The sequence below is a fragment of the Xiphophorus maculatus genome, chromosome 15 (genome assembly GCF_002775205.1).
Source record: "Xiphophorus maculatus strain JP 163 A chromosome 15, X_maculatus-5.0-male, whole genome shotgun sequence".
Lineage (NCBI taxonomy): Eukaryota > Metazoa > Chordata > Actinopteri > Cyprinodontiformes > Poeciliidae > Xiphophorus > Xiphophorus maculatus.
The window spans coordinates 1,955,857-1,977,054 of NC_036457.1; the positions used below are offsets into that span (position 1 = coordinate 1,955,857).

At 35.0% G+C, this 21,198-nt stretch overlaps 3 protein-coding genes across 8 annotated transcripts in view; all 3 read right to left on the bottom strand.

Moving 5' to 3' along the window:
• ncoa1 (nuclear receptor coactivator 1) overlaps positions 1 to 3,094 on the bottom strand; it is a 41,055-nt gene extending 37,961 nt beyond the window's left edge. For 2 of the 4 annotated variants that reach the window (XM_023347298.1, XM_023347297.1), the window contains exon 1: positions 2,446 to 3,094. The gene's annotated coding sequence lies outside the window, so the exon portion shown is untranslated. The remainder of the gene's footprint in view (positions 1 to 2,445) is intronic. The other 2 variants (XM_005811846.2, XM_023347295.1) reach the window with 1 other exon arrangement.
• Positions 3,095 to 10,244: 7,150 nt separating this feature from the next.
• ptrhd1 (peptidyl-tRNA hydrolase domain containing 1) lies at positions 10,245 to 10,854 on the bottom strand. Of its 2 annotated transcripts, none has more exons than XM_023348070.1 (2): positions 10,632 to 10,854; positions 10,245 to 10,521 (listed from the first exon to the last, which is right to left on the bottom strand). In XM_023348070.1, exons 1-2 carry the CDS (start codon positions 10,827 to 10,829, stop codon positions 10,351 to 10,353), a joined length of 369 nt encoding a protein of 122 aa, XP_023203838.1. In that variant the 5' UTR covers positions 10,830 to 10,854; the 3' UTR covers positions 10,245 to 10,350. The 2 variants fall into 2 exon arrangements, with proteins under 2 accessions (XP_023203838.1, XP_005811900.1); XM_005811843.2 differs by having other exon boundaries at positions 10,620 to 10,854.
• A 1,177-nt stretch (positions 10,855 to 12,031) lies between these two features.
• fam184a (family with sequence similarity 184 member A) overlaps positions 12,032 to 21,198 on the bottom strand; it is a 129,090-nt gene continuing 119,923 nt past the window's right edge. Inside the window, exons 21-22 of one of the 2 annotated variants that reach the window (XM_014473626.2) lie at positions 18,305 to 18,555; positions 12,032 to 12,934 (exon numbers count right to left, since the gene is read on the bottom strand). In XM_014473626.2, the coding sequence (XP_014329112.1) occupies positions 12,853 to 12,934; positions 18,305 to 18,555 (333 nt within the window). In that variant the 3' untranslated portion in view covers positions 12,032 to 12,852. The remainder of the gene's footprint in view (positions 12,935 to 18,304; positions 18,556 to 21,198) is intronic. The other variant, XM_005811844.3, reaches the window with a different exon arrangement.

Sequence of the window (21,198 nt, forward strand, 5' to 3'; positions counted from 1 at the left end):
TTGATTGTTTAGGCATGAAAGCGTTTAGAGTGAAGTTAATTATCACCACTTTCAGACACCTGAACAGCCAAGAGGCAGAGTCTGAAGTGAAAGTTGGGATTGATTCGTTTGCCTCATTTACAAACAGAAAAACATTCAGTTGATAAAAGATATTGACCACCACTCAAAACCACAGTTTAATCTAAAGGTCCTGGATCAAACACTTCCAAAATGGCTGCAAAGCATCAGCACACAATAAGGTCAAAACAGGGGATTCTAGAAAGGGCTGTTCATTTACTGATGCATTCACAGACCAAAGAAAAAGTGGGAGAGTTGAGTTTTAATGCAGCAATCAAAGCAGTTAATTGAATGTTGAGTTTCCACTAATTTAGACTCAAACTAGATTCTATCAACAGCTGTTATTAATTATTTCAAGTTGCAGTTTTGAGAATTAAAACAAGTATTTATCCATTTCTCTCATTGCTTTTCATACCAAGCTGTATTTATTCATGAATCCCTGCAAGACATTTTGATTTTTTTGTACAAATCAACCAAATACAGTCATTTTTAATAAAGTAGAATGTTTTTATGAGTAATAATCATCAGCTTAAAACCTTCAAGCAGGTACTTTACATACATTTTATCAAGCTGACATTTCTGCAATTAATGTTTTTTTCTTGTTATTGGTCCAATGTAATTTTTGTTGTTTTTATTAGCTGCAAGCAAGAATAATAATTAACAGTAATAAAGGCTTGAAAACATCAGCCTGGGTGGAATTAATCTATATAATGTGAATGGAGTTTGTGAAATAAATCAGATTTTTATTCATATTTGATTTATTGAATGCTAAATATTATCAAAATATAAAAAAAGAAATAGCCTGCAGACCATCTAGATTGTATTAAGTGGAAGAAGTTTCAGGATTTAACTATTTAGTTTGAAAAATAATGTCAGTTCAATTGATTTATTTTTTCCTTACTTAATTTTTTTTATCCTCTGTTGGTCCTTTTAATTATAAAAATATCACATACAACAGTTTTAATTTTGATCTTTTGGGTGAATAAAAGTAAGTTAACAGAGTTATTCTGAGCACTAAAAAGGTAATTGTTCAACATTTCAAGGCTTGAAATTAAACAAACCATTTTTTGGATTTTGCGTCAACATTTCACACGTTTTAGTTAGAGCTCCTTAAAATATATTGAATTACAGCGATAGTTAAATAATCCAATAAACATTAATTTTGTTACTGTACTAGAACAGGTACAGTAGATATTTTAAATATCCAAAACAAAACAACCAAAAAATAAAATGGAAATAAAACCCACACATAACCAAAAACATAAATAAAATGGATTAAGAAGTCTCTGGAAATTATTGAGCTCATTTATCATGTTAATATATCATCATTAGGGCTGAACAATAAATCTATAACAATATACATCTTTCATACATGTGATCAATATGAATAAATAATAGATCTGATAGAATATTCAACCCTTTAAATGAATTAAAATCCAGAACTGCACAGCATTGTGGGAGGTGTAGGCTTCAGTCGTTCAACCTCTCGTAGCAAGCTAAGCTAGGTTGGTGGAAACAACTAACTCACTCCCTCTTTGGTTACCTAGCAACTCACTCATTCCTAGGCTGCCTAGCAACAACCTGTTGTGTAACAGTAGCAGATTAAGGTTTTCCCACTTTGCCTCATAACATCTTAAAAATAAAATACAATTAAAAAATCTACATTGTAGAGTGAAAACTGAATAAAACAGGAAAGGTCACGCCACAAGTTTGTCAGTATTTCAGATATTTACAATAACAAAAAACTAATCAATAATTATAGATATACTGATGTGAAACTCTTACATTTTACAGCCATATCCTCCAGCCTTAATTACTGTCATTAATGTCGGCCCACATTTTCAAAGTCGGTGCATCCTGACTTCCTAAAGTGCTTTCAGATAAAAAAAATATTTAGACTTTAAACTCAAATTTTCTTACATGCTAACCTATTTTCATTTATACATGTATTTTTTATATAAAATATCTGAAGAAACCAACACAACTTTCATTAATTAATGATAATTAAACCAGATATCCGCAGTTAAAGCCGTCCTCGCATGTTTTTAAGTGTTTTTCCAGTGAACATGAGTTACTTGTGTGGCTTATTTTAAAAAAGCCTCAGATGCCATGTGTCAGGAGGTCAAGGTGTTCTTTCAGTTTTCGCGTTCAGGTTACAGAAACCCCCCAAAAGAGCTGCGACACCTTCAGGCCGTCTCCCCCAGCTCCACGTTACATAACAGCCGCCTGCTCTGGAGCAAAACGCCCCTCCGGAGCGACGCACGGTTACACTTTCAGCAGGAGTGGGAGAAAAACGTAGAGAGGAAAGAAAAACTCAACAATGAGCCGAGGCCTTGCAGCACACATGAGGCGCCCAGGCATCTATCTCTCACATGGAGCCTCCCCTACCTGTTCGGGCTCCGCTTCGGCTTGGTTCCGCAGATCCGTCCGGTTCCGTTGATTACTTCCTAGCTTCAACCAATGCCAGTCGGCTAACTTGGCTAACCAGCTTAACCTACTGCTTGGTCGCAGCGAGGATACTCACTCAGCTGTCTCACTTTTTTTTTTATCCTCTCCTACTTTAGGTTGATAATACTGCGGTCAAGCGTCGCGACCATGTTAAAAACACGCGTGGGTTAATCTGGAAACTTTCCAGAAGTTGTATGTAAGCTGGCTCGCTGTCAATTTAACGTCAGCTTTTGTTGACAAACAAGCCTGCGTGGTCGAAATCACACACGACGTGAAGTTAGCCAGGCTGCTAGCTCGGTTAGCTCAGCCAGCTAGCCAAGCTTTTTGCTAAATCTCGCTCCAAATATCCGTTTTTCACGCCGTCCGTGGGGGCCACGCGAGTCCGGTCGGCAGCAGCGAATGGCGGGGGACTCAGTGGATCACGCTCGCGGGTTTGTGCGTGTCGGTGGCGGTGCAGTTGCGTTTGCTAAACCAAGTTATCGCTCTCCTCTCTGCTCTCCGCCATTTCCAATCTCTCAACACAAACAAACAGGGCTGCTCGTGCACGGGGGACGCGCGTTCACGAGGCGACCGGACTAAAGTCCCAGCCTTTGATGTATGACCACAACAATCAGTGAAGTTGTCAATTTAATTCTAATTATTTATGTTTTACTACATATGTCGAGAGAAGGATAGCAACTACTTATATTTACTTGAGTAACTTTAGAAAAAATTACTTTTAGGAGTCGTTTTTACTTTTAGGGCTGACTCGATTAATCGGATCAGTCCTCAAGAGCCGCAGTCCTGCAACTTTTAGAAGTGCCTCTGCTGCACCACCTGAAAATAATAATTAGGTCATTAAGGCTCTGGAGAACTGATCTACACCAGGAGGCAATTAAGCCATTTCATTCCAGCATTTTGTACCTGTGGCCCTTGTGGACTGGAGTTTGACACCTGAGGTTTTGCTACAAAAACAGAAAATGTATCGATTTTAATTGAAAATGGCTCCTATAACTGGATAAACCAAAGTCTGCTTTTGAGAAGATTTGATGTTTTCACATCTTTGCATTAAAGTAAAAGTAAAAAGATTGATTTAATAAAGAAAATACTGTTGAACAATAAATCTGATTAATAGTTATTAATTCAAAATTAATTAATTAATTTAGGAATCAATTAATAGCTAACTGAAGTTGGCAATTAATTAACAAACTTTTTTTTTTTTTTACCTTTTATGCTATATTAAAAAATTAAAAAAATAATCAATAATTATTTTTAAATCAATAATTAAAAATTAATCAACAGATCAGCTCTATACTGTATTAATGTTAACAGAAAGAGCTGAGCTTTTCACATGTTAAAGGTATTTTTTAGCTACAAATTCCCTAAAGGAATGCTATGTTATTACTATGTTATTTAGATAATAAAATGTTTATTTTATTATTTAAAATAAGAATTGAATTATTTGTTTAACTGCATTTGAAACAATTTCTAATATTGTATGAAAGAGGCTTTAGTAAAAAACAATTCTGCAGAACATATCAATTTGGTAATCCGATTAATCTATAAAAAATCAATTAATCATTTTTACATTTGTGTGCTTCTTGTTTTAAAGCACAATTCAAGATAATGCCACACTATAAGCTCGATGCAGAAATGATCCCATATCTGAACGTGTTGTCAGAACTGAACTGTTGCTCAATCTTTCGGACATTTGGTGCCATTCTTTGAGACATATTTTCAGCTAATCTTTGCTGCAGGGCTTGTTCTGCTCAACTTCTCCCATGAAAGTACACTTTAACTGTTCTGTTAAATTACTTGCTTGTCCAGGTCTTAACATTTTTTGCATATGTGACGACTCCTGTATGTGGACATCCTTTGTCAACACTTTTCTTTTCTCGTTTTAGTTGAAAGAACAAGGTGAAAATCAAAGTCTGACTCTATGAGACATATATCTACAGAATCACAAAGGCTCACTTTTCTACACGAGGCAGCCATGTTGCATTTTAATGTGGTTTGCAAGAAATCTTCAACTTTTCAAGTTGTTATTGTAGATATTTTTAGCACTAGAACTGCAATTTGTTTGGTGCAACTTGCTTGTTGTAAGGTGCTGCATAAATAAAGTAACTGTGCAAAACCAGTGCAAACAGATTATTATCCCAAAATCTACATGAACAGAAGAAATTTGAGCAAAGAACAGATGAGTTTTTGATGCTCTATTAGCTAAATCCTTAAAGCCAAAAGGAAACATATTTATTGTCATACAGTATGCAAAGCTTTTGCTTTCTCATTGCATGGCTTACATTTTTACATTTTTGCATTTTTGCTGTTGTTTGGAGTAACTTGCTCTTACAGAAACAAACTCTGTGCATATATTGTTGTTTAAATTTGATTTTTTGCCTGTGTGTGTGTGTGTGTGTGTGTGCAGACAATTGTGATGCTGCATCAGTGATTTTAAATATTTTATTAATAGAGAACATTTTAAAATATTCGTTAGAACAGAAGAATGCAAGCACATGTAAGAAAACCCAGATAGACATATTTTTATCAATGAGGTTGACATTTTTACAGATAAAATACTTTTTAAATTAAAAATGTTAAGGAACGACATCAAAATTTTTAAAATATCTTAATATTGTAGTAAAAAGAACAGCAAACATCCAGCTACTTTTACTCAAAAGCTTCCATTAATATAGCAAACACTAAAGAAATAGTGACTCAAATATTATTGCTGATTAAATTTTAAAAATTCTTCAAGCCCAACAAAGGAAAGCAACTCAAATAAATTTCTATACTATACTGACAGGTCACCTTTTGTAGAGGAATATAATTATATTAATAGTTAAAAATTATGTTTGTTGGTTGGTTCGCATTAAGATATGTTTTAACCTAAAAAAAGATCTATTTGACTAATTTGAATTAAATCTTCCATCTTTAATTTATAATTGTGCAGATACAATTGGAAAAGGCACAATAAATTAATTTGTACATTTTTAAATAAAAAAGGCCCTCTGTTGCTGTCAACTTGATTTTTGCCCTTGTTGCAAAATGTTTCAGGTTGCATGACTACCATCCGACCACAAGGGGGCGAATTTTCATAAATATTTGTCGTGCCGCCATTTCAACCGTCCGCAACTCATGGACGTTTCAAACCAACTGCTAGCTAAAAGCTAGCGACTCGGCTGTGCTTTAAGTTAGCAGTTGTTACCTTGGGAAAGATCCAATTTCCCATGCTATCATTTTCTTTGTACACGTCGATGTTTACACAGTGTACTATTTTCCAAATCAAACAGGAGCTGTGTTGCTATGCTAATGCTAACCGGCCATAGACATGAAGACTAGTTATGTCTATGCTAACTGGGTACATACAGTTAGCCTAGCATGTCCCCAAACATAACAATAAATTTAAGAAGAGCTTTTTTTGGGTCACACTTAAATCTTTCAAATAAACAAATTTTAATATCAGATGAAGATAACATAATTTTAAATAATCTATTTTGTAAAAAGTTGATATGATCTAATAAAGGGGAAAAGCTACACAAACAAGAGTAGTTTCTTCCCAAACCTAATAACTGGTTGGAGCAAGTGCTATCAAGTAGGGTTGAAATGATTAATCGGATTTATTGTGATGAACAAGACATTTTTCCATGTAATAAGTAAAAAAAAAAAACTGCCAGTGGAACTAGAGAATTTTAAAATTAATCTTAAGGGATTATTTACTTACGCTGTAATGTTTTGCTGAAAAATCACTTGTAAGTTAAGATTGTTTTATTTCTAGTATACTATAATATTTATACCAGAAATTAGAGCAAAAATACTTGAGAAGATTTTGTTTTTGCAATATACCCACCTATTTTATTGAAAAAACTTAATATCTTTTTTTGTTTTTAAGCCATTGTTATTTAATTACAAGAACAAATTTTTTCATAGTAAATATTTAGCAAATATTATAAGCAGTGTTTTTTTCTAGATATCCTAAACAAGTTTTCTTTAGCTGGGCTGAGGGCAAAATGGCTGCCAGACAAAGAAAGGTTTGTTGTTTTTGTTTATATTATACTTTAAGCCAATTATCTTTTGGTTTTAGGTGGATTCAGGATGTAAACAATTATTTCAAAATAATCACTTTACATTTAGTGAAGCTAACTCATATATCTGTATTTATATCTTATATATCCAGCCTTTTACAGAGGAATTATGGCAGATAGATGAAACACAACCAGAGGAGTATTTCCAGGAACACATCAGGGAGAAAAACTGTACACAGCTATATTTATTAAACTGGATGAGGGCACAATTATCTGGTGGGTCAAGGCAAGTGAGGGCTTTATGCCTGCTTTTACCCAGACAGGCGCTTTACACACTTCTGGCATTTTTAAAATGTTGTTCACCTTCATCTTGTTTTGCTGATAAAACACAGGAACACCAAGTCACAGAGGCAACATCTACATTTAACGGCCTGCGATCAAACCGTCGGGCAGAGACAGATATTTAGGTGAAACAACAAGGTCGAGTCTAAAGTACTCACAGTCCAAAACAATTTCAAAAAATCAAGCAAATTAAAACATTTAAAAAGGATTGGCACATTTGGTGTATTAAAAAGGGCATCTAGGTTTCAAATTTCTTTAAAACTTGGTTTAACAAATTTATTCTAAGTTTTAGTAATATTTAACCAAATTTAATACATTTAAAAAAAACTGAGAAGGACAGCTTTCTGTAAGTTTGGAAAGACTAAACGAACTTTTGCAAGGAAATCATGTCAATAGTAATTTTACGTCAATTAAAAATATAAAGTTTAACAAACAAATTTGTATAATTCTTTAATGGAAAAGGGGGGTCCAAAAAGAATCAGTTCAAGGCCACAGACCCTTTTCTGAAAGTTGTTATAAAATAATACTCATTATTTCTTTATGGAGTTAATTTCCTGCCAAAATGTTCCAAATACAACATGCTTCACAAAATGCCCTGTAAACGATTATAGTTCAGAGTGATGTCAGCGCTCCCAGGGCGGCCATTTTGTTTGAGAAGCGTATTACAAAGCTTCTACTTATTTTTACTTTGAATTCAGATCAATGCCATGATGGAATATTATTTTAATTATGAGAATAAAGTCATAATATTAGGAGAATAACACAATAATGTTATGAAAACTCAAACATAAAAAATCACAAAAAATGAGGAAATGTTGAGAATCTTTCAGAAGTTGTATTTGGTGTAAGTTTCTAATAAAAATGTTAAAAGTATTTTTGAAACAATTGTGCATAAAAGAAAAAAAAAACCTGAGACAATAACAATATATATTATGACAGGCAGGTGATCAATATCAATAGTAAATACATTTGATTTTCAATATTCAATAAATAGAATATTCACGGAACCGCACAGCATTCTGGGGGATGTAGGCAGAGGAAAGGCTAGCTGGTCACGGCTAGCTAAGCTAGGTTAGTGACTTGAACTAACACGCTTTCTCTTTGGTTACCTAGCAACCCACTCATTCTTTGGTTACCTAGCAACCCACTCATTCTTTGGTTACCTAGCAACAGCCTATTGAGTAATTGGCGCAGCAGCTCCGGAACTGCTTAAAAATCAAGGGAAAAATAAAAAACAACGGTGTGGGACGAAAACTAGGGATATAACAGGAAAGGTCACGTCTCTAGGTTGGCATATTTCAGATATTTAAAACGAAATGCTTACATTTTTCAGCCAAATACTTATAACTAAGCTTTTTTTCTTCTGGTAAAATTGCACCCTTATATGAATATGACTATATTCTCAAAATTAAACAAATAGCTTCAATATTTCAACAGGTTTTACAGGGAATTAATGGATGATTGGATTTTCAAAAGCAAATTGCTCGTATTTCCGGTCTGCAGGAGTAAATTTGATCTGATCAGTTCTGCTGGTTTTGTCTTCATCGCTCTCAGTTTGTCTGATACGTGATGAAAAACAGACATTTTCTCCGCATCCTGTCCGTTTTCCTGCTGTCCCTCAGGTAAACACGTCTGCAGCCTGCGGACGTGTTCAACTGGTTGCTCCTGTGCAGCTCAAACGATTCCCAGTTAGAAAATGAGTCAGACTGAAACTATTTCAGTAACAGATCATTTCAGGCGAGTTTAGTCCTGACAAAGCAAAGCATCGCCATTCTGCTCTGAAAACTCAAATTAACCATTTGCTCTATTTAAGGCTGCTCTAAAAAATATATATTTTTATTGTTATTGAGTAAAAAGTATCTTATTAAACAGGAACAAATCCATTTCATTCGCCACGCCTTGTTTAGATTTGTATATGATGTCAAAGTAAAACATTTTCGACTTTTGAAACCCAGAAATTTCCAAAAGCAATTTATTTTTTACTTTTGAAGCTCAGAAATGTCCACGTTTTCCCAGAAAACTTCGAAGATCAGCCTAAAAGTTCTCACATTTTCTGAGTTTTCAAAATTCCAAATTTTTTCTAGAAATTTTCTGAGATTGATTTACCAAATTTTCCACTTTTCTCTGAAGCCCTCTGAATTTTTCTTGTTTGTTTCCTACAATATATCTGAGATTAATCTAAATATAAACATTTACTCTTGTTTTCTATAGTCGCTGCAACACGCCGTCATAAGTTAATTATAACTTTGTCTCCTTTTATTACTGAAGACAGTTACAACATTGTACAAAATTTAGACTTTAAAAAAAATCTTTTTAGATCAAAAGTTATAATTTTGAGATTGAAGTCTCTTCCGAACCTTTTAGTCTTACTGTGCCTTTTGAAAAGTATTTTATTCTAATGTGATTAATTATGCTGTAAAAACGGAGCAGGAGCATATGTTCATTTCAGGGTTACGCCTCTACGGAAACTTCACAAAGTTGAAGAATATTGTTTAAAAATGTACATTTCCACAACAAGGGATAAAAATCTGCAGGCGACAAAACAAGGTCAGCCATAAAATATGTTTCCTCTTAGCGATTGTTAAACCTTTGAGAAAAAGCGGCTGCTTGTATCTTTAAATACATTTTTATAAAATGTTGTTTATAGAAAAACTCACATTATTCTTTCTGATCGGTTGATACTGGAATTGCAAGAAATTGATTATCAGCGGCGCAGCGATAAAAAGTTAAAAATCCAGAACAAACCCCTTTTCAGGAATTATTGCTATTTTTTAGCGCCCTCTTGTGATGAAAAATAATATAAAATAAACATTCCTTTAACTTTAAAAAACGAAAACGCTTCACTTATTCAAAATAACATTTCTCCAAACAATTTAGGTTTAGTCGTTAACCTGATTTTTTAAATTCTTTCATGTTACAACCACCAACTTTAACATATTTTATTGGGATTTTCTGATTAAAAATTGAAGAAAATAAATTAAATTAATATTATGTAAAAGTGCAAAGATTTCCTTTATTTTCAATTCTAAAAACAAAAGAAGAAAACCTTCCAGCAGGACATTGCCACCAAAGCATCGAGCCAGCGATACAAAGAAATGTCAGATTTTTAGAATTTTTTTTAAACTAATCTAAAATTTTCTAGCATATTTTTGACTTTTCAAACTCAGAAATTTCCTTGTTTTTTTCTAGAAAATTTGAGGGTTTTTTCTCCAGAAATGTTCTCCATTTTTTAATAAAAATCTTAATTGTTTTACCTTTTCAAATAATAAAAAAAGGTTATGTCACTTTACAATTCAACTAAACCGAAAATACTGCATAGAGTTGGTCGTTTCTGTTGATTTTCCGCAGTTAAAGTAACAGGGTTTTTTTAAAAGACAAATGTCTCTTGAGACAAACTGCATTCAACAAGGATTTATTCATGTAAACATGGAATCATTGTGTAGCTTCATTTTGGCGCCACCCAGTGGACACATAGATTTCTTTCACTTTAAGTCGTTTTCCATTATTTAAACAGTTTGAACTTCTTCATCAGCGGCTGCACCGTCTCTTTCGGGTACGGCTTCAGGGCCAAGCAGGTGGGGATGTTTTCCGGCTGCTCGATCCAGAGTTTGTGGGAGATTCCGGCCTGAGTCAGGGAGTCCGACAGTCCGGAGAGCGCGGCTTCATCCGGGGCCTGCGGAGCAAAAACAACCCGGTTTTTACTCACATCTGGATCCGTTTCCATCTCCGAGGATTAAAGGAGGACTAAACGCTGCTCGCGGCGCCGCTCACCCCCAGCACCACCTTGTGCATGGCGTCCAGCTGCTCCAGGTACCGCCGGGTGTCCGGGTCTCCGTAGTGCAGGTGGATGGCGGCGGTAGCGGCGTGGCAGGCCTGGGTGATGACGGCCCCCAGCGGCCATGACAGCTGGTGGACCAGATCCGAGCGGACCACCACATACTGGACCAGCCGGCTGGGAGCGCCGGCACCGGGGGCGGCCATCTTCAAGCTGTGACCGGAAGCTGGTTTGTTTATGTTCCGGGTTTGAGTGACGTCACCACTACGAACTTTAACACCGCCCCCTAGCGGTTTGTTTTTATACCACTACTTTAATAATAACTAGATAAATTTATGCTTGAAAAGATACATATAAAAATGTCCAATAATCATAAATAAAAAGTAATTGTATTTTTTACTGCCTTTATGTCAAAGAATTGAAAATAGTAATATTTAATGAAGAGTTTTGTATTGCAAACATTTTTGATTTACTCTTCAGGTAAACTGTGGCCTAAATAAAACTGTCAATACCAAAAAATAAAATAAAAATTGAACATTACATTTTAAATAGAACATTGCTCTTATTACTCAGTTCTCCTACTAATATATATGGTAAATATACTACCACTTCCAGTAATTATGCAAATATTAAATTATAACAATTGAGCGAAAAAAATCAAATGTTCTGTTCTTGCTAAATAATTACTGACTATATCCTAAAATAATAGTAACTAGTGAACAACAAATAACTATTTGAACTATGAATTTTAAATAAATTTCTATATTATTGCTACTACTTGTACTACTAATTTTAATATTTAATTAGTTTTTCTCTAGTAACACAAATACTTTTTCACATGAGTTATTAGATAATTCAGAATCCAATATAAAAAAATTGTATCCAGTTATATTCAATAACATAACTGATTATTATTGATTATTACAGTACTTTATTGAATATTATCAAATCTGATTTTAAAAAATCACCTTTCATCTCTTCGAGCTAAAAAATGAATCACTAGAATGATAACGATATTAATCACTAATGAAAAACTTTCTTGTTATATTGAGGAGTGTGGAGCACTGCAATAATTATTTGCTGTAGCCTAAATGCTAAAAAACAACAAGTTATAATTAATTGCTTAATTATAAAATAAAATTCTAGAGCTGCGCTGCTCATGTTATGTTCTTATTATGAATCTTATGTTCTGTTTTGTCGACTTTTATTCATAATTTACTGGTTGAATCGTTGAATGTTTGGACGGTTTCAGACACTGTGCAGCTGGAAAAATTTCTTCAGCAACAGTCTTCCATCAGAGGCATCTTCAGATCTGTTGCAAGACTGACTGCTACTGGAGCTCCTTAAAAACAACAACTGCACGTTCATTCAAAAATTCACAGATAAATGACAGACAAGCACAGCTAAATGTCACAATAAGTCTTTAATAAGCATACACATTATATTATAAATATAAAATGCTATTTTTGTTTTTAAAATCGGTGAGACATCATTATATCTGTGTTGAGACAGACAACCATACAAACAGGTTTTAATATTCTACCAAAATCTGCTGAAACGTCTACGCAGCTGTAACAAACCGTCCTAAAGTCCGAGCCTGTTGTCATGGTAACTGATCTAGGATCAGGTGAATGTCACCAGAAATGAGGAGGGGAACTGGTCCTGGATCAGCCCTCCTAGTCTAAGATGCTGTGTGCAGTAGAACCACATACAGACAGAGAGAGCGAGAGAGAGCACAATAACCTACCATTTATTTCTTTATATATATTTATTCTCACTTTAATCCAACTATGGCATTTAGCAGCATGATAACGCACCACTCGGTGTTTCCTAGCTCAAAGAAACCGCAACAGAAATCAGAAAGTAACGGAACCAAATAAACATCGAACGTACGGATGATTATAGTCACTGTACTAAGAGAGAAACTCGTCCACAGTGAGCCAATCAAATCAGGTCGGAGTGATGATCGGGCCGGGCTCAGTTCACGCTCGTTCCATCGGCTCTGCCAAAAGTGGGAATTAATGACATCAAGTTCTGTGCGTTTCACCGATTCTCCAACTGCAGCCGACTGAATCTGAGGTGAACTGACCCCCAAAGCCCCAAGATGACAATAAATAACAAATAGTTTCAACATTTTTTCTCTTTTTTTTCTCTAATGCTTCTTTGTTTTTTTTTAAAATCTCTTTAAGTTTGGTTGACATGCTGAATCCTTTTAGAAGTTCTGGTCAGTCAAAAGGAAAAGTACTGGGCGAACCACTCCTGGCGCTGGGCGTCGGCCGGGTCGATGGGCGAGTCCTTCGTCTCAGGAGGGCTTCAGGAGTCGCACACAAAGTCAGACAGGAAGTCAGAGTTAAATCACAAACCGGGGCGGAGCGTAACGGAGCGGTCCAGAGTTTAATTAGTCTCAAATAAAAAAAAAACAAACTTCAGAAAGTCTGGCTGCTTAGGAGAACAACTGCTTTCACATTTTTCAGTAAAAACGCTTTTTGTGTCTAATTGGATCTGAATAAAACTTTGGATTTAATAATCTGTGTTTCCTGACTGAAGCTGTTAGATTTAGGATTTCTAAACTGACGTTTTTCAGCACCAAACAGCAACACATTAATCAGCTCACGATTATTTTGTTAATCGATTATTCTGACGATTAATTGATGCTTTCTGCTGATTTTACATTAGACAATTTCTACAAAATTAGATATACACAAGAAAATGCAAATAAACAAATTAATTTTTTTAAATAAAAAAACAATTTTGTTGCCTAAAATACAACAACAAAGTGTGGATTTAGAAACTATTAATTATTTGTAGCAAATAATGAATTAACTGCTAATAATACTTCTAACATCAAAATGTGAAAATTTGTAGGGCTGATCTATTGATTATTTTGAATATTTTTTTTATTTTTAGAAAGTTTCAACCAGGTGAAGTTGGGTAGAACATATTTATAGACAATGTTTTTTTTTTATCTTAAATGCAAAATGTATTTATTGTTCTGTAAAGTTTTGAATTAATTTCTGCTCTGAATGTTATTTCAGGAAATAACATTCCTGAAATGTTATTTTTCTAGAGTCTTCATCTTTTTCTAGAGTCTTTATACTCCAGTTAATGATTGATAACAAAATTAGTTGACGATTACTTCAATAATCGATTAATTATGATTAATCGTTTCAGCCCTGAAGAGGGTGAGCATGCAATGCACAGCTGAGCCCACCAGAGGGCAGCATAACCCAGTTATATGATACATGGGCTGCAAATGGCACCAGATGTCAGAGGCTGAGTAAACACAAAACAATGTTTTTTATGATAATTTAATTAATTAATAAGGAAAAAGTAAGCTAGTCAAACCAAAGAGCTGCGAAACAATAAAAGCTGCTAAATTTAATAACTGTGCCACCATCAAGTGTTTGACAACTTGAGTGTTGAGAAATGTTGTCCCTCTTTTTTACAGAACTGTTTTAATTCAGCCTCTTCAAGGCTGAGACCCAGACCATCACTCTGCCACCACCGTGTTTGACTGCATTAAAAATGCTCTTTTTTCTGAAATGCTTCGCTGGTTTCAAAATGACGAGTCAGGCATGAACTCTTCAAATAATTTTAGCTTTGAAATCAAAATTTTAATCATTTAAATATGACAAAAAGTGATAAAAGAAGAAATCTGTAACTGATTCAGTAGAAATATGTGAATTTTCTTTCTTCCTGTTTTACTTTGAGACAAATGTTGAGGCCTTACGGTATTTTTATCCATGTGACGACAAGAAGCTGCGGTTTTAATGTTCCACGCGTCTCTGGGGTGAAAACATGTTCCCCAAAGTTTCATCTAATTAGGTTAAGTGCTAAAAACAAACACCTACTTTAGGCGTTCCTGCTTCCTTAATTGGCTACTTCGAAAACAAACAGTCGCAGAATCCCTCAGTGACATAAAAGTTTTTTGCTATTTTTCATGTTCAAGGAAGCAAATCCCTTCCCTGCTGACTTCAGCATAATGAATCAAATTCGAAGCTCTAGAGCGTCGTTTAAACCACCAGATAATAAATATATTAAATTAGTTTAGCAGATTTCTTTTCACAAGACAATGAAGTTTAGACAACAAGTTGTGCAGAAAAAGAGGAAAAGAGAGGAAATGTAAGGAGAGAGGCAGAAAAAGGGAGGGAGTAACGTGGAAAAGGCGTGAAAAAGAAATTAGAGGATGATAAATGAACATCGCAGGAAGCTAGAAAAGAAGAGGAAGGATGATAAAAGATGATTAAGTGATTTTTCTTTGCATTAATGGCCGAGAGGATGGAAGATTTCCAGAAATCCTGCAGAAATTCAAATTACCTGGGCTAAGATTTTAAATTAACAACTTCAGCTCTTTCATTCTCTTTGGAAATTAAAACAACGTGAAAATAGCTGATGCGATTAATCCCTGAAATAAGCTTCGTCCCACCTGAGAACAGAAACTAATGCAGGTAAGATGGGGCTGAATGAGGATTTGGAGTCACTTCTCTGCAATTTTACAGCCAATCACATCGACTGATGCTGTAAACCTGAAGCAACTTTTGATTGGAGGGTTTACATCGATTTTAAACAGATAACTAAGACTTAAAGGTGACTTATTGTGCTTCCTTGAACATGTTTGAATAAGTTTATGGTTTTTTTGCACAAAATCCTTCTTAGATAATGAGATTTTAGCTTTGAGTTTCTTTCAGAATGAGCTGTTTTAGGGCAACCTGTCACTTTAAATCCAAATAAGTTGCTGCTGGCCACTCCTCCCAACTCAATGTTGCAAACAGATTCACTACTATACAACCGTACATATTTGAAAAGCAGAAATGGAGCCTCCTGCACAACCAACAAGAATGCAGCAAGCGGTTTCAGGATGGTAAGTCAACAACAAAACACTTACAGCAGGAAAACCAGCTGAGCAAACACGCTGGAACTCTGTTTGGGTTGCTAGGTAACGGGCTGGGCTTGGCTGGGGTTGCTAAGTAACGGTGAAGTGCCTTTGGAATGCGACATAACAATCAGCAGGTTTTTGAAACTCGTTTTCCAGACACCAATAAACAATCCACTTTTTAGCGCCTGGGCTGAATAAAAACATGCAAAATGTGAATTTTTAGTGAAAGTATGGATTTCTTTTTATTGCCTTCACCTGGTTTCCTTAAAAACACAGCTTCCTTAAATAAAAAATATATTCATGTAATATAATTACAGATTAGACATAGTAATGGGAATTAGCATACTGTTATTTGGTTTTAGTACAATGGCCATTTAAAAGTTAAAGGTCATTAACTAAAACGTGGCCATTTATGCTGAATTCATTATAATTTGACCAAAATGTGAAAAACAGGCCTTTCAACTGTGTAAAAGCTTCTTTGGTGCCAGTTTTCAAACTGACATAAACTGACAGAAATGTAAACATGAACTAAAATCTACGTTATCGGACCTCAGACTGTAAGGTTGTAGTGGGTTAATGTGTTGCTGTAGTGCTGGGACAGTATATTTAATTTGTTTTTTTATAGTTAAAATCATTTCGGTGTGCGTGAATGTTTGTGTAGAGAAAATGTTTGTCCCAAGCTTTTGCAAAGCAGCCATCTTGTTTCGTTCCTGAAACGAACTGCAGGAAAGCATGCAGCACACATGCTACACACCTAAACACTCCCATCAGAAAACACCAGCTGCCATGCAAAAAGATCCACCGTATGTGTTCATGTGTCACGTAATTTATCACCTGGATGCCACAAAACAAAGAGAGTCGCTTGTTGGACCGCAGAGTAGAGCTGTTTGTAGGTCAGAGGTCACAGAAACAACAGTTCAGAACTTTTTATGACAACAATCATCATGTTTCGGAGCCGGGAAGGAAAGAGCATCATGCTGAACTTTGGATGAGGATGAAAAAAAATCACAAAATGACAAAATGCAACAACATAAAGGAACCACAAAGATTTCTGACAAGTGTTATAACTTCCTGAAACAAAAGACAAACCTGCAGGCATGCGGACAACATTTACACACTGACGCACACGACTGAGGAAAGAAAACTTAAAGGGAAAAACATCATGCCCCTTTTGCATTCCAACGCCATTCTTTGAAGCTTCAGTCGCGTGTGGGACTCTTGTGTTTGTGTCCAGCTGGTATTTTTGCCCCTTAAATATTAGTAGTTTATTTAAGGAGCTGTGCTGCAGCAGAAGCAGTCAACAGTGAATTTCAGGCCTGGTTAGGAGGCAGAAAGTATCTCCTGTATGTTTGCTGAACCTCCTTGTTGAAGAGGAAAACTGAGTAAAACACAGAACTTACGTGATCAAAAGAAACTATAAAATAACTTTATGTAAATATAAGGAACAGTTTATCCACTGCTACTGCCCTGGAAGCCTCATTTACATTTAAAATGTACAAATATTAAGTTGCATTATGTTTTTTGAATTTGTTTTAACCAAAAAGGCAAAAACTAATTTTATTATAGAAAACAAGAAATTACTAAAATACCAAAATACTAAACTGTAAGTTTTAAAATAGTTAAATATTTTTGTCTTTTTGCAATAAGCAACTTTTATGTGATTTTTAAAGTAATTCTAGTTATGAAGTTCTGACATATTGTGAAATATGGAGGTTAATGCATCTGAAATAGCTAATGCTAACATTAGCCATGCTAAACAAGAATCATTCAGTTAGCTTATTAAATATAAACAAATGCATCAGCTAGCTAAACTTTGGAAAGGGTTTGATATATAATATGACAGATATTTTGTTGTTTTTTCTCACTTTAATGCTAAAAACTTTAGCAAAGATGATTTAATATGCTAGCATCGAAAGTGTTAGCATGATAGCACAACAGTAGCGCAGATAATCTTCAACAAATCAAATCAAAATAAAACAATTGTGTTTAGTGTTAGAATTGAAAATGCGTTAACATGATACATCTGTCTAAAAACTAAAAGTTGAGGCTGTTTTCAGTAAAATAGTAATAAAATGTATATTTCTGATGATGCTTTAATGTGTGTACATTATACTGGCAGTACACGTATATTAAATAACATTTTTAAAAATGTGATTTGTTGTTTTTGTCCACTTTACTTCTAAAAACAACGTAATGCCAGAAAACATTCATTAGCATATTAGTATTAGCATGCTAAGCTAAGAACAGTAGCCAAAGTTACTCGCTTTTCAGGTCAGTTTACAGCTGTTTTTAAAAAACAATAGTTGATTATTAAATGTTGTTGACCTTACTGATTTAAATAATTAAATTTCTATTTAGTAAATTTGAACTAATTGTATTTATACAAAGTAAAAAAGTGGATCAAAAATCAACGTAATAAAACACCAACCCACTTCAGTGGAATCCATATTTATTGGCACGGAGGCCAAAAATGTCAAAATGAAAATATTCTGAAGTTTTTTTGTTTTTCTGTCTAATTATAACTGCAAAAGCCATTTTATTTATTTATTTTTACCTGGCAAATAAACTAAACAAACTTTCTGCTCCAAACATGGAGGTCAGCAACATTTAGGCTCTTAGTTATGCTAACTTTTGAAAAGAGATCTCAGTATGACTGCACAGAAGTGTAAAAATACTTAAAATACTTTATTGTAGAATCAGAATCTAGATTTTTTTTTTACATTAAAGGCGAGCTTCGGCTCAGAAAGTTTCTGTCGGACGGTAAGCGTTTGCCGAGCCGCTGACCGTCGGCGGGAAAAGTCTCACCTCATGAACTTCTTGGGTTCGGTGGGAGGGGTCGGCGGGGCAAGAGGTTTGTTGGAGTTGAGCTCCAGGTGGTGGAGGGGGGAGTTGGGGATGGGCTCTAGGCGGCTGGGCGGGGGAAGGGGCGAGGTCAGCGGGGTCTGCCCGGTCCCCGTGCCTACCACACCCAAACCCATACCTGCCGCCTCCAGAGCCCTGAGATTAGGAGAGCTGCTCAATCTGCTGGCTGCTGCTTTCTCATTCTTTTTCTTTTGCTACACAGAAACAGAGAACAGGAGGGGCACCGGGGTCAAAACGGGAACGTTAAAGGAAAATATCAAAATGAGGGAGGGGGGGAAACCAAACGGAGCACAGGGAGGTCCAGAGCAGGGCTGTCCAAACTTCTTACATTCAGGGATAAACTGCGACGTTACAAGCAGCCATTTTGTTATGAACAGGGTTGGGTAGTAACAAGTTACATTTACTCAGTTACATTTACTTCAGTAGGAGTATTTTTACTATGCTGTACTTTTTACTTTTTCTTGGTTAAATTTCTAGATTTTCTACCCACTGAATGAAAAACAAACATGTTTTAACCAAAAATTCACCACAGACACAAACCTGCAGCTTTTGTTAAAGTTTCATAAGTTTTATAATGAAAAACTGATTTGGAAACATTTTCTTTTGCCTGATTTTGTTATTTTTTGTTACTTTTATGAATTATTGTCATTTTTGTCTTTAAAATACAAAAATTTCTACTTAATATTTTCGGTCATATGATTATGTAATTTTTAAATGATCGTTTGATCAGTTACTCAGTTGTTGAATGTACTTCTTATTAAATACTTTTTACTTTTACTTGTTGAAGTAGTGCTACTTCTGAGTATACTTTTTGGGTTTTAAAAAAAGCAAAAATATTCAATTATAAAAAACTAAATATACAATATTTTAATAAAACGTACCAGCAGAAATAATTTGCAGATCATTGTAGATGTTTTCTAGTCTAAGAGACGACGATACGAGTCTCTTTTTCTAGTTAAAACATTCTTATTTAGTCCAGTTTCATAAATGGGTATATTGTACAACTTTTACTAAAAGTTGCTGGTGTAACCTGCACAAATTAATCAACCTGTATTTTATTTTGGAGGGTATACTTATAGGAAAATATTAATACTATTATTATTATTGAATACCTCCCTAATATATGCAAAAATATAAGTTTGAATACAAAAACTTGAACTTACTACCTGTCTGTTGGTGTTTTATTCACACACACAGGCTCCTTTCTGACTGCCTATTACCATATTTGGCCGTAGTCAGGAGCCTAGCCTTAATTAGCGATACACTGGATGCAACTAACCATTATTTCAGTTATCGGTTAATCGATTTTTCTGATGATTAATCACTTAAATGGAAAAAAAATTGGCCCAAGCAGCAGATTTCTCCACTTAAAGTCTTTTTGGACATCCCCGCTCTGGAAGGAGCAGAAACCCAGCAGAAATCCAGCCGATGAGTGACAGGAAAGAGCAGCGGCTAACTTGATCCTAATAAATAGTGATTGAAGCAGACAGAATGGATCAGTCTGGAGGTCTTAGGAAGCAGCAGTCGCTCTGAGCGGAATGAAGAGATGAGTCAAAGCAGGAAACATCTCGCTCCAGCAAATGGCTTGGAAAGCAAAGGAAAGCTGGAATCAAAAAGCGGTTAGGAGGGGCGATCGAAGAGTCGCACACAAAGAAACGAACAAAAGGAGGGACAGAAAACGTACAGCGGTATGTAGAAAAAATACACGCAACGACAAAAAAACAAACACTGGAAGTTATAAAACTTGCGCTGCTGTTGACATTAAAACCCAAAAGTCCAGGAGATTTTAAACTGAAAGGTGGCAACGTTTGATCTTTTTCTGATGTTTTATGAAATATACCTGCAGGTGAAATGACGACGTCTAAATTAACTAAACTGTACATCTTCAAGTTAAAAAAAACTAAACTTGTAACAGTTTTGAATCAAGAAAACATTTTAAATCTAATTTATTTCTGAATAAAAATCTAAAATTTGTAACATGCTTTTGTATTCAGAGTCAACACTTTCCAGTAGAGCTGGACAATATGGACTTAAAGTTTTTTTGAGGTACTATTATGATAACAGTATGAACTATTTATTACATTCTATTAGGTTAGTGTATGACTGTGTGTCACAGCAATTACAGCCCCACAAACACTGCTGCTGAAAAACATTCCCATTTCTAATGCACTATTTCAGGTCAGATAGAGAAGCATCATTTGTGTCACTAAACTGGATTTTCAATTTATTTTGAACAGTGGAGAAAACTACCAGTCCTGACAATAAGGACAGTTTTGGAAGGTTTCAAAAATCATTCATTGAAATTTATTGTGACAATGACAAATCAAAATTTATCACAATAAATGAAAAGATACCTGTATTTAGTGTTTTAAACTAATGCTACGTTCACATACCAGGTCTTGATTCTCCGTTCTGATTCTTTGCTCAAACATTTTTTTACGAGGTTGTTCATATTACTAACTAAATGAGACAACAATCAGATTTTTTATGACCCCAAAGTGACTTGAATGCGCAGAAGAAGAACGCTGACGTCACACATCAGCGTTCTGTTTACAGAATTAATCATGGCCGCCGTCGTCTGAGGATCGATTTTAAAGTCTAACAAGATGAAGGAAGCTAATAAAAAAAGTACAGCGAATTGCAGCGGCTTTTTACAGAGCAGCGACTGAAACGTGTGTAACGACATCAGTTTGGATGCGTAGCCAGAACTAGTGGTGAGACTGAGATGTAATTCAGAGACTCATTTCATAAGTATAACTTTCAGCCGTTGTTTACGTCTGATTTACAGCGTCTGGCTTCTTCTGGTGCAGAATTATGACGGATGTCTCACATCAATA

What these genes read in the sequence shown, in the direction of transcription:
- ptrhd1 (XM_005811843.2), bottom strand. Translation starts at nt 10,829, where the DNA reads ATGGCCGCCCCCGGTGCCGGCGCTCCCAGCCGGCTGGTCCAGTATGTG. An exon ending in TGCACAAGGTGGTGCTGGGG is followed by an intron (nt 10,522 to 10,619) that starts GTGAGCGGCGCC and finishes TTTGCTCCGCAG; the next exon opens with GCCCCGGATGAAGCCGCGCT.